The 13,410-nt window shown below is 33.5% G+C and overlaps 1 protein-coding gene across 2 annotated transcripts in view; it reads left to right on the forward strand.

The window, feature by feature from the left end:
• Nucleotides 1-13,410, forward strand: part of HUWE1 (HECT, UBA and WWE domain containing E3 ubiquitin protein ligase 1) — a 595,188-nt gene that overhangs the window by 266,023 nt on the left and 315,755 nt on the right. For both annotated transcript variants that reach the window (XM_085806998.1, XM_085806999.1), the window contains exons 43-44: nucleotides 6,802-6,967; nucleotides 10,170-10,340. In XM_085806998.1, coding sequence (XP_085663124.1) covers nucleotides 6,802-6,967; nucleotides 10,170-10,340 — 337 coding nt within the window. The remainder of the gene's footprint in view (nucleotides 1-6,801; nucleotides 6,968-10,169; nucleotides 10,341-13,410) is intronic.

Below are 13,410 nucleotides of genomic sequence, written 5' to 3' on the forward strand. Positions count from 1 at the left end.
TAATATTTATATGTTTACTTTATTAAGCATTTCTTTCAATGTGAGTTGTTTGATTTGTTTTCTCTGCTAATACTTTAGACTAATACTATAGACATATAATTTCTTGTTCAGTTATTAAGTTCCATTGTTCAAGTCCTGTAATTGCTGTGTCGACAATTTCGAATAACTTGTCAATCAAAATTTTTTCTCATTCAGTAACCTCTCTGTTACTTTCTTCACTATCAGTAGCTGTATTTTCTGGATTTAGAACCATACTACAGATTTCGCCCTCCGTTAATTGATTGATGATTGGGCATTGTCATCGCAATGAAAAACTTCTGTTTAACTTCGCTAAATTCTGCCGCCTATTGCGGCCATGCGAGCTCTGGCGCTGGTTCTGGCTTTATGTGAATAACAAATCAGTTATTCTTAATTCAAATAGCACTAAATATAATCGTTTGTCCTATGAATATCATTAACAAAATCTATTTTTAGCATAAGGAAAGAAATTTCTGCTAAATCTCCCCTTGTCAACATTTTAGCGCATTAAACTTAAATCTGTAATCGGATAATACTCTGTTATTTGGCGTCGCTGCGTGAGTCATCACTCAAGTTTTCATCCGTTGAAAAACATGCGGTGATGAAAGCAAAATACAATAAATAATGATTCGCGATTTCGGCATCAAGGATATAAAATATTAGTTGGTGTAAAATTAACAAATGTTTCGGTTTGAGATTATGCCAAGCAGATACGCAGCTATGCATTCGCAGCTAATCACGCAAATTTATGCTAAAATAATTATTTCTTCAATAATGAGATATTTTATTTAGCGTGAAACTGAGATTAAGAATCAAGATTTCTGGCATGTTTTTTTATGATGAGGAAAAAAAATCTAATGCGCGTGCGTAAAGCATACCCCTTCCCTTCAAAAAAGCCCTAAAAAATTGGCTTTGAGGTCTGGATTTTAGATCACTCCAGATATTGGATGTCCGGATCTCGGACTTTGTACTGTATATTTATATATATATATGTTGTATGATCTTATATACATCTTTCAAAATATAACTACCAGTATGGATTCACTCTTTTAAAATAATTCTACTTTAATTAAACTTAGGAGATAATATAATCAATTAATCAATATTGTTTAGGAAATAAATTATGTATATATATATATATATATATATATATATATAGTAAAAAATGTATATTTTCACTATTCAAGTATTCACTGTCACAAGTATTCTTATCTTGTCACACGAACAGGCCTCTGTGGAAAGGGGCTTCTCTGTAAATAAAGCAATTGAAATTGAAAATTTAAGTGACTCATCATACATTTTTCAACGCACAGTATTTGATTACATAAAATTTTCTGGAGGTGTTCTTAATATCGAAATTAATAAAGAAATGAGATCAGCAGCAGCTTCTGCAAGGTCTAAATATATGCAGTATTTAGAAAAACAAAAATCTTTAACTAAATCTGAAAATTCAAAGAGGAAAAGAAATATTATTGACGAAGAAATTGGTTATATGAAGCAGAAGAAAAAATTTCTTCAAAGGGTCATTAAAGATGTTAATGAAGAAGTAGATGCTTTAGCAGATGAGGCTGAGACCAGCAGGAACATTGATTTGTTTATTAAAGCAAATGAACTTAGAAGAATAGTTTAAGAAAGGGAAATAGACATAAATAAATTAGATGTTAAAATAGCTGAAAAGATTTCAGATTTAAAAAAAAAGCACAAATGTTTTGTATCTTTTATTGTACAGTTTATTATTCTAGTATCTTTCAAAAAACCAAGGAAATAAATTGTATGTTTACAAATCAGTTATTTTAATCTGCAAAATATTCTTACATTGTGATTATAATAGTAGTTGACTGTGTTTAAATAAATATCAAATAAGTTAAATAATAATCATGTAAATCTCTAAAATAGTGACTGTTATTAGTGTAAAATATACTTATACATGTTTTTCAAGAAATTATGTTCCTAATTTAATGTTATCTACTTCATAACTTGTAGGGAGTTAGTTTAATTTTCAAAATTGTTTTATGGTAAGTATTAAATTGAATTTAATAATAGTGCATAATACACACTTCTGTTAGTTTCTTAAAGTGAAATTACAAGCATGAAGTCGGTTGTATGGATAATTGCTTTATTCTATTCAATTTTTTGTTTGCTGATAGGTCCTTAATTTTTTTTTGATGGTCCTTAAAAGTACTTAATTTTCATGTAAGGAAATGTGTACAAACCCTGTTATAATCAAATTAGAAATGGCCAAAATAATCTGGCCAAGAGAAGCCAGCACTTTCATGGAGGATGGTTTTAAAACTTATCGCAAACCATAAAAATGTTATTCTGCTTGTATAAACTTTTTTTTTAACAAACTTTGTATAATTTTATTTTCAGTTCATTTAAACCAACCTGATTTTTTTTTGTTGTTTTTCCTGAGGCCATGTATTCATATTTACACTGTTATACTACAACTTTCCTCTTAGCTGTACAAATATGGCAAGTAATGAAGCGACGAGATAACTTGTAGATATAACATCTTAGTGAAGACGAGATAACATCTTAGTGAAGTAAACCACCTACGAGCTATCTTGTAGTTAGCACTTAACATGTTAATCCAAATCTGTTTGTATTCAGATCCTAAATAAATACCATTCTTGATGTGCAGGATAATTTTTTTATTTATTCATTACATGTGCATTAAGAAAATTTACTCTAATCAGAAACTTGAGTAAAAAGAAATTTTCATCAAAAAAGAGTAAGTTAATGAAAAATATGGGCTGCTTTCATGTACTAATAGTCTCAGAATTAACCAATTATCTTATATTGCATCTTTCAAATCATCCTGGCTCGTATATTACAGTCGCCGAGCTACAGATACATGTACTGGATTGAATGCTAATACAGTACAAAGTCCAAGATCTGGACGTCCAATATCTGAAACGATCTAAAATCCAAGCCTCAAAGCCACAAACTTTACACATGCACATTTGATTTTTTCTTCCATAATAAAACATATGGAGATTTTCTCTTAAAAATTCTGATTCTTCATTTCACTTAGGCACTAAATAAAATACCTCATTATGAGGAAACAATTATGTACATATAAATTTGTGAGATTATTAATTTGGCTATGTAGTTGAGTATCTGCTTGACATACATCTCAAACCGGAAAATTCACCTGCTAGTATTTTTTTATCTCTGACGCCGACCTGGCAAGTCATTATTTATTATATTTTGCTTTCATTTCCGCATGACAGCTTCAGTAATGACTCGTGCAGCGATGTCTAAACAGTTTTTTTATATTAGTAATTGAATAACAAAGTATGGTAACATATGCTTGGCGATGATTACAGTTTTAAGGTCAATGTGCTAAGGAATGTTGACGAGGAAAAGTTTAACAAAAATTTCTTTACATATGTTAAAAAATAGGTTTTGTAATGAAACTCATAGGCCAAAAGATTACGTTTAGTACTATTTTAATTAAGAATAACTGATATGTTATTCACATAAGTCAGAATTATGATAAGTCAGATGCAGCGGCAGACTATGGCTGCACCGGACGGCAGAATTAGGGAAGGCAAAATTTTTGGAATTCGAGGATGCACCAAGCAGCAAAATTAAGGGATTAGAATTTTTTATAATTTAGGGAAAGCACTGAGTTTAGGGGTGGGAAAAATGTAGGACTTAAGAAGGCCCTCTACAGAATTTAGGACCCGCAGAGACTGCACCATCAGATATCTTGCGCTGTCCCTAGATAAAGCCTTAAGCATTTGTGGGAGATTATTTATTCATGACTCAGATTAGTTTTAAGCATGTGCAAGAAATAGATGTAGGTATAGTAAATAAACTAATTCAGTTCAGGCTTAATTCAGTACGCAATAGGAACAAGACAAAATTTAGCGTAACAATGTATCTTTCGTCACCAATCTTACGATACGTAGCCAATAATGTATAGTGGATGTTCAGATAATGTATTTGTATTATTCTTCCTCCAAATTGTCATCCGTCATACAGCCTATGCATATCGGAATAGTGCGCACACTGAAATGCTAATATAAAGTAGCATTTCTAAAATGCATGTTAAATATCTTGAACAATGGCAAGACTATTCAAGAATTTTTGAAATATTTTAGCATAAAATCTGCTGTGTGGAGCATCACAAGTTCGTGGGAGGATGTGCCTCCAGATACATTAAAAACTCCTTGGCATAATTTATGGCCTGTTACCATATTTCATGGTGAGGACGATGAAAATGATGGCCATGAATTTGAAGGTTTCCGGAGATCGCAAACTAAAGGTGAAATTTTCCAGTTAATGGATTTTGTAAAGAAATGTGGAGAAATGGTAATAAATGAAGATGATATAACAGAAGTTTTCATTACAATGATGGTCATCACAATGAAAGTCATCAATCAATTAATGGACGGCGAAATCTATCTTATGATTCCAGATCCAGAAAATACCACTACCGATAGTGAAGAAAATGAGTGAGAGGTTATTGAAAACTAGAAAATTTTGATTGACAAGTTAGCCAGTATTTTCGACACTGCAAGTACAGGGCTTGAACAGTGGAACTTTGTAACTGAGCAAGAAATTATGTCTGTTCATAGAATTAAAGAAAAAGTATTAGCACAAAAAATTAAGCAACTTAAACAACTTGCATTGAAAGAAATGTTTAATAAAGTAAACAAATATTGAGATTTTTTTAAAAAAAATTTTTATACCTTTTAGATCATAAATGCTCTTTCATATTTTTAATTATGTAATTTCGGCCTGCCATCTTACTAGATTTAAATTGATGATCTAATAACCAGAAAAATTCCAAATACAGAATCACGGAAGTTCCGACGAGTCCTGATCTCTGAATTTGTACTGTATTTGGCTATTTTTACTCCTAAAATTTACTGCTTTTTATTCTCTTGTATTTTATCATGCAGCTCTTAAAATTACAGTAGCTGCAAAGTACATCTAGCAGATGGCATATATTACGAGTGCAGTCACACCTGGAGAAAATAGATGATGGTAAAACTAGACAGGAAATGTGTAAGGAGTTTTTGTGAGGTGTAGAGAGCAGTATGGAAATCTTGCATGTTGGGACAGTTTGATGTGATTCTTCTTAGAAATTGAACTTTTTTTTTAATTGAGTATTAATTCAAATTTGTTTTGACTCGTCTAAACGGCAGTTCCTTGTTATTCATTTAAATTTTATCCCTGATATTTTGTCACAAGTGGATGTTAACAACACTAAATCTGTTGCACTCTGTATCAGATAGTTTATATGAAATACTTTTCTAAACACAAAAACAAAATTACTAAAATCTCGGGAAGGTCTATTTACGAGAGTTTGTATTTTTAACACTTATATATATATTCATAATTTTAATATTTTGCTATTGTAATGATACTTTTTTAGGATATCTCAAGTGTGCATTTTACATTAGAATCAAAATATTGCTGTCTACTGTTTGCTTTAAAGCAAAATGTACACCATTGGCCATTAAAATTGCTACACCATGAGGGTGTCATGCAGCAAACATCAAATTTGCATGAAATGTACTACATTCTAGGATATGCAAGTTATTTTTATTCCTGCACATGCTCACAAAGTAGGTACGAGTAACTTCATTTGCATTGTGTATAAATGGGATGAATGCACATCACATATCTCATTTGAAAATCACATTTGAATTTTGGTTGTTAATGTAAATGTTGTATCCTGCCTCGAGTATGAAGAAATTCCTATCAGAGCATATACATAATTCAACCATAGGTTATTGTGACTGTCTTGACTGCTGTTTAATGTTCTGTAACACTGCTCCAAATGTCAGTTGGGATCCTGTGACTTTAAGGCAAATATAGAATGGATGGGCCCAGTAAGGCCAAACTGAATTCTATGTGGCGTACTAGCGTCCCCAGTCTACTAATGCCAAAGGGACAGATGCCGTTTTTTGGCCTTGTGATATCATAGAGCTATTTGATACAGGAACTTGGCTTGTGTGCAGGCTGTGTCTGCAGCACCATAGACCATTAGCAAAGTGACCATTGTTCTGGCTTCCCTTGACACTATAGCAGAGAGAGTTCCACCTACAGTGATGTGATAAATGATGGCGTGGGACACAGTACTTGCACTATGTGATTTTTTTCGTTGTCAAATTTTAGTTCTGCATGCTGTATCATAATGTATATCTATATGTGGGGTCACCAAGGAAAGTGGGCATTGCCAACATACATTCATTATATAAGCCCAGCATCTGCCGTAGTGGTATGGGGTGATGTTGGTTACATGTCCTAATTACTTTCTGTATGCAGAGATGCTAATGTGGACGGCTGTCATTGCCTTTTTTCAAACCCTGTGTGACGTTACCTTTTAATAAGATGCATAACTGTATGCATTCTGCCCATACTATGCTAGCCTTCCTTGATACTGAGGGTGTTCATCTGTTGCCCCAGTCACCAGATCTCTTCCCCACTGAGAACATCTGGTCATGGTTTGCCTGGAGCTGGCATGTCACTACTTTCCAGTCACTGTGAGAAATGAAGTCTAATGTAGAGCTGTTAGAGTGTAGAACAAATATAGAAGCTCAGCTCGACTTGATGCCCAGCCAGCTTGCAGCCATTTTTGCTGCCATACATGGCAGCTCTGTATGCTTTGGCACCCGAAACCGAAGCAAATTTAATGTCTTCCTCCCATTATACTGTACATGTACAATAAATAAATTTCTGCCATTAGCTTTCCATCATGGTGTAGGAATTTTAATGGCCAGCAGTAATATCTCTAATTGCTATGTACTTGTTCTCTATTTGTAGGTTATAAGATCTACAACATCAGCTGGAGCAGCATCTTTGTTCATCTCCAAAGAAATGAATTATATTTTTAGAGTATTAAGTCCTTTGGCATGTAGGGATCCTGAAATTTTTATTAGTGTAGCATCAAATACGTTACGTTTGGCAATTTTACCTGTTGCTAAAAGAGGTAATTATCTCTGGGAAAACTTTTTCTGAGTTTAATAATATGTATGGCTATCTGTAAAATATTTGTATAATGCAGCTGTTCTCAACCTTTTGACTAACGTGTACCATAAAAACAAAAATTGAAAACCTTAAGCACCACCACCACTCTTGAACAAAGCTCAGATGACATAAATTTATGAGTGTTAAAGAAAATCTCAATCAGTATGTTGGGGTTTTTAATTTTTTAATTTAATAGTTAAAAATGCTTTGCTTCTTTGCCTACCACCTATTTTTCCCTAGCGTACCACCAGATGAGAACCCGTGGTATAATGAAAATACAAATTTCTATTTAATGTTATTATTTCCAAACCAGTATTTAAAAGAATGCAGCAGTGGTGACTGTGATGCCAATGCAGCAAAAATGTACATATTATTCTATCTTAAATCTGAAATTTCCTTTGCCATGTAGATTGTATGATAAAAAAGTCTATGACATCAAAATCTTATTTAAAATGTTTTAAAATAAGTGTATTAACCGATTACATAAATTTAAAACTTTTAGACTATATAAAGTTCATTGAGTGGTCAGGCATCTTATCTGAGCAAACTCATTTTGTCTTATATAAAAAAGTTATTTTTGCTGTTTATGTTAGACATGCACAGTAGTGGGAGAAAAAACTATGCTGAAATATTCAGTCTTAAGAAAGACAGCAAACTGAAATATTCAGTATTGAAAAAACTGAAATCTGTTTTAACCCGTGTCTGTGAACCTGCTGCTGAATGTTCATTTAAATATATGAGTAATATTATGTTAGAATATAGGACTTCCTAGAACAGTTATAGCTTAGATGATGTACAGACTGTAGTATTAATTATTTTCATTACGAAAAACTACATATCAAGATTTTGGGTGTGGTGTGTATTTGTAAAAGTTTGAGGGATAATTTATTGTGTAACTGTAAAATGCAGCAGTTTAATGCAGCAGTGTAAAATGCAGCTTACGAAACTTTTTCCATTTTATGAACCATTTTCTTTCTAACAGTGCCGCATGTATATTGCGAGCTCTAATCTGAAACTTTAATGATTATTTGAAAAGCCATTGTCGAGATCAAAAAAATTTGGTGTTCATACTGAATTTTCAATTTTTAGCAATGAAAAATAAAAATATAGTAGTTCCCTAGTACCTCCTTCAGAAAGAAGTTTAACTTAACAGTTGTTTTAGAAAAATGTGGAGAATCCCCCCCCCCCGGAAAAAATGGGCAACTGTTTGAATTCATTTTCCAAAGCATATTTTTTTAATAAAATAAAAGAATTATATTTCATGCTTTAGTCATTAAATAGGTTGAAATTATGTGTGTGTGTGTGTATGTATGAAAGTATTTTGCAACAGTATTGAGAATTATTTGAAATTATGTACAGGGTGAGTGACAGTGTTTGGAGCGCCCTGTAGTGTGATCTAATAGCCGAAATGACACCAAACTTGGTATTTAGACTGGGACATCAAGACATTGTACAGTTAAATTATTAATGTTTATTTACTACATCAACTTCCCCCGTGAGGAATTAGACCACATTCTATGTGACTGTTCTCAAAAAAAAAAAAAAAAAAAAAAAAAAAAAAAAAACAGCGTGCATTCTGTGCCCAACGTTCTCCACAGCTGTATGTAACTTATCACGAGGAATATTCCGCAATGTCTTTGTTATGTTGTCCTTTAAAATACACAATATTGATACTCAGCCAACATAAAGTTGAGATTTCAAATAACCCCAGAGCCAAAAATCGCATGGCGTGAGGTCAAAGGAACGAGGCGGCCATGCAACTGGAAAACTGCCACTTATGACTCTATCATCAGTGAAGTTTAGGTGCAACAGCTGCTTTACCTTATTACTAATGTTTTGCAAAGCACCATCCTGCATAAAGATTGTCTGTTGGAGATGGTTACTTTGCTGAAGTTGCGGAATAACAAACGTTTGCAGCATTTCGTGGCACCTTTCTACATTTATGGTGCACGTTTTGGGTCCTGTTGAAGTGATGGTCTCAAAAAAAAAAAAAAAATGGCCCAATTACGTATTCATCTATGAAACCACACCAAACAGTGACTTTTGGGAACTTAATGGGATTTCGTGCACGGTGTGCAGCTGCTCAGAAGCCCAAATTCGGCTATTTTGTGTGTTTATGGACCCATTGAGATAAAAATGGCACTTATCTTCCCACAGAATGTGCCATGGGAAAACATCATCAATTTCTACCCTGGCAAAAAACGACAGAGCAAATGTCACTCGCTTATCATAATCACTCGGTTTCAGTTCGTGCAAGTGGCTGATTTTGTAGGAGTAAAATCCAATAACGCGCCGCAAAACTCTCCATACCGTGGAATAGTTCATGTCCAATTATTAAGCTACATCCTGAGCGCTGCTAGTACCAGCAATGGTTCCCTGCGATCCTTTGACAATTGCAGTTGCCACATCAGTTATTACATCTTCGGATACTGGTTTACGTCCTCTCCCAACGTGAATGGTCAGTGACCCCGTTTTCTCGAACTTCTTAATCATTTTCTTAAGACCATTCAGGGATAAAAGTCCCTTTTGCAATTTATTTCTGCTTCAGAATTCCCGAAGCGCTGCAGATACATTACATTGACTCATGTAATACAGCTTCATCAGTAACACACGTTCCAGTGTCGCGAGAGGCATGTCCACTGGAGCTCGTTTACTTCAGCTGAGATTATTTGTTGGAGCTGTCTACTACTTGCTTTTATAGCCGATATTACTGGCGCTGTCAATGCACAACATTTGCATTTTCTTTGATACCCGTGTTTTATGCTAATTCTCGTTATTGTAAGCTATAGCAGTGCCACAAAATGCCCTAGCGGCGATTTTTGGAACTAAATTTTTTTTTCACGGAATTCTTTTCCCCATGTCTTGATTAATCTAAATACCAAGGTTGATGCCATTTCGGCTATTAGATCACACTATAGGGCGCTCCGAACACTGTTACTTTAAAAAAGATCACCCTGTATTATTTTTACTGCATGGTATTTTTCAGGATTTTTGAAATGGGATCGTAATCATCCCTGATGCAGTTATTTTATTTGTGCTTCAAGTTGTGTTTTATATTTTTAGAAATTAATTGATGTGTTGTATGTTTTCCCAACTTTTTTGATCAAAATAGGTTTTATCTGAATTTCAGTAAAATTAATTTTTTTTTATAATTTTTAATAAAGATGAGGATGATAGATATAACAACAGTTATTCAGTTCAGATGCTCAAGTCTTGTCCTCTCAAGTCCCAGATTTATGCACCTGATTATCCATATAATGCTGAAGTTGCAAATAATTTAATATATGTTCTTCTGAATGCTTTGACAGCAAAACCTCTTGAGCTACCTGACGAAGGTAAGATTATTATATATTAATTTTAGAACTAAATGTTGCATGTTTCTAATTCTGTATGTGCATGTTAATAGGCATAAATGATTTCAAGTTATTAAGATTATTTGAATGTGTCCATACACCTGAACCCAGTTTTGTTGTTTGTTTTGTTTCAGCTATTGAGATTTGGCGAACCTGTTTATTCATGCATTGACTGTATTTAAGAAAATTCAACCATATTTACTCAGTGTAGATGCTTCTATCAGTAACAATGGTGGATCCATATAAACCTTTAAAAATGTGTTTGAAAATTGACTTTATCTCAATACTTGTGAGCAGACATAAATTCTCTATCAAATGTGTGGAAGAAAATGTGGCTACTTAATAATCCCTTCCCTAATACCATAACACCGTCTTTCATTAAAGGTGACATTTTCTAATGCTGTGTGGGCTATTTCATTTTGCTGTATATGTTTGCTTTACAAACTGAGTCAACTTCATGTCTAGGAATGAGATTTTTGATCAGAAAACAGATTCCCTGAACTTATATCTAAGAGATTGAAAAGCCAGTCTCTGTAACAAAATTAAAATTTGAATTGCGATCAGACAGTAACACAGTCTTAACCCGATAGTGTATATGTTGGAGGAACTCTAAAATCTCTGGAGAAAAACCATGATTTGACAACTGCCTTTGATAGGTTAGAAGTTTTACAAATGTGAAATAACCAGATATTCATCTAGCAAATGGAGCTGGTAATTGTAATTTGCAAGTTGCTGTGTGCCTGTAGGAATGCTGCCTGATGGGGTATATTACAAAACACAATATGTTTGCCTGACTCATCAAAGATTTTTTCTGAGGGTATTGTTCTTTGAGGTCATATAAAAGGTTTTGTGCATGTTTTTCACCCAGACATCAAGTAGAGTGTTGCTGCATATAGCTGTGTACCTGCTCATGTCATCTGAGAGATACCTTGTATCTGTTAACTACAACTGAGCATTTTCTGTGACTCCCCTTAATATTACAATTGTTACATTTTGCTGAATGAAATATTCTACAGTTACATATTGCTGTTTTATTTCTCATGTTCTCTGCATGCATATGAAGGCATTTCTGGCACTGAATTACTGTCTACTCCCGATTCATCTTTGATTAACCTACCCTTCTCAGAACTTTGCACATGTAATAACAAATCACTCTGTAAATATGAAACATGTATAACTACATTTTTGTGCTTACTAAAGCAATGGATTTAACTGTAATATTTAATAATCCATTTCTTAAGTAATATTTCCAGAATTGATTGATAGAGGTTTAAAAAAATCTTTGTCTAAAAGGATTTTTTTCTGGTGAGAACATGGAAAGCTAGTTCAAAAATTTCCCTGTTCAATAGATCACGAATGAAAAATAGTTTTACATCTATATGTTTTGTCCTTGAGTTTTCAATGGGTGGTTTTTTAAAACATATAGCAGCCATGTTATCCGCAAACAATATTGGTTTTGAAACATAGTTACTTGCAATCTTAAACTGAATGCATTCATCCAAAATGTTTTTAAACCAAACTAATTCTTTTGCTGATTCAGTCATGGAGATAAATCCAGCCTCCATAGTTGACAAAGTCACTTCCCTTTCTTTAAATGTACACCAAGATACAGGTGATTCTCCCAAAAAAGCTGTTTGTCTGCCAATAGACACCATATTGTCTCTGCTTGAAGCAAAATCCAAATTTGAATATATATTGAGCTTCAGTTCTTTGCATACCAGTTTAAGTTTGTAGTATCTGGTATTTGAAATGTATCCTAAAAGTTTAAGTAATCCTTCCCAGTGAAACTTACCAGGTTTGCTTTGAAACTGAGAAAATATATTAACAGCATAGGCTATATCCGGACGAGTACGATTGCAAAGAAACGAGAGGCATCCTAAAACATTTCTATAAGGATAATTATTCATCTCCGTCTTTTCTTCTTGTGTACTGGGACTTTGAGTATTTCACACCTTTAACTATTGGAGGGAAGGTAATTTATATTTTAAAAGACTTGAACTGATTAACTATGTCTTCTATATATTCTATATACAATTGCTGATGAATTCATTATTGTTCTCATATTCAAATTATTCTCTAAAGAGCTTTCTTGTTCTACCCAAAATTTTCAAATCAAAATGCGAGCTCAGAACTTTTAATATAGCCTGAACTTCTTTTTTCCCGAACACAACAATGTCATCAACATAAACCAACGGAATGACAAAATCTTTAAATCGATAGACACAATTACACCAATTAAAATTGGTAAACCCCAGGTTTACATAGTGTTCTATCTAACTCGTAGTACCATAATCGCTCACTCTGATGCAGATCATACAATTCCCTATCTAAATGACACACAATAGTTTCTTTATCTTGCTCTATAAAACCCTGAGGTTGGAACATGTAAATTTCCTCAGATAAAGGAGCTTAGAGATCACTTTTTATGTCACACTGTATATTTGCCCATCCAAGGTGTGCAACTAGGAGAGAGAAAAAGAGCCTTATTACTGAAAAGTTGACTACAGAAGAGTAGGTTCCTCGTAGTATCGTATTTAATTTGTTGATAACCCTGAGCCACCAAACAAGCTTTAAAACGAACAATGTTTCCAAATTCGTCACATTTAATGTTGAAGATTCATCTGCAACCTAGCGAAGTCTTGTCTTTAGGAAGTGGAAGAAGATGCCATACCTTATGGATAAAGATATCTCCTTTCGGATACAGTTTAGATATATTTTTTTGGACACCACCTTTTTTTTATAATGCCATTTACGTCCAGATTGCCATGCCAAGTCCAAGTTTTTGCATGTTTAGGAGCAATGAGGAGCATTTTGTGTTATTCTGATATGGCAAAGCCCATGAGTTCTTTCTTAGAAATATTCTAAAAATTACTTCAATATGAAAACTTATAAATTAAATTATTAATTACTATGGGTAATTATACTACAGGTGTATACATATGCCTTTCTCAGGTGATGCGTTAAATGCTCCAAGTTTGTATATATATGCCCTTCCGAAGTAGTATTATTTGCTGTGCTAGCAGCAAAAATATTTGCAGAGCTTTGCAATCCA

This window comes from Stegodyphus dumicola, chromosome X1, assembly GCF_044657685.1.
Source record: "Stegodyphus dumicola isolate Sdum_Otavi_A_Nest chromosome X1, ASM4465768v1".
NCBI classification, from domain to species: Eukaryota; Metazoa; Arthropoda; class Arachnida; order Araneae; family Eresidae; genus Stegodyphus; species Stegodyphus dumicola.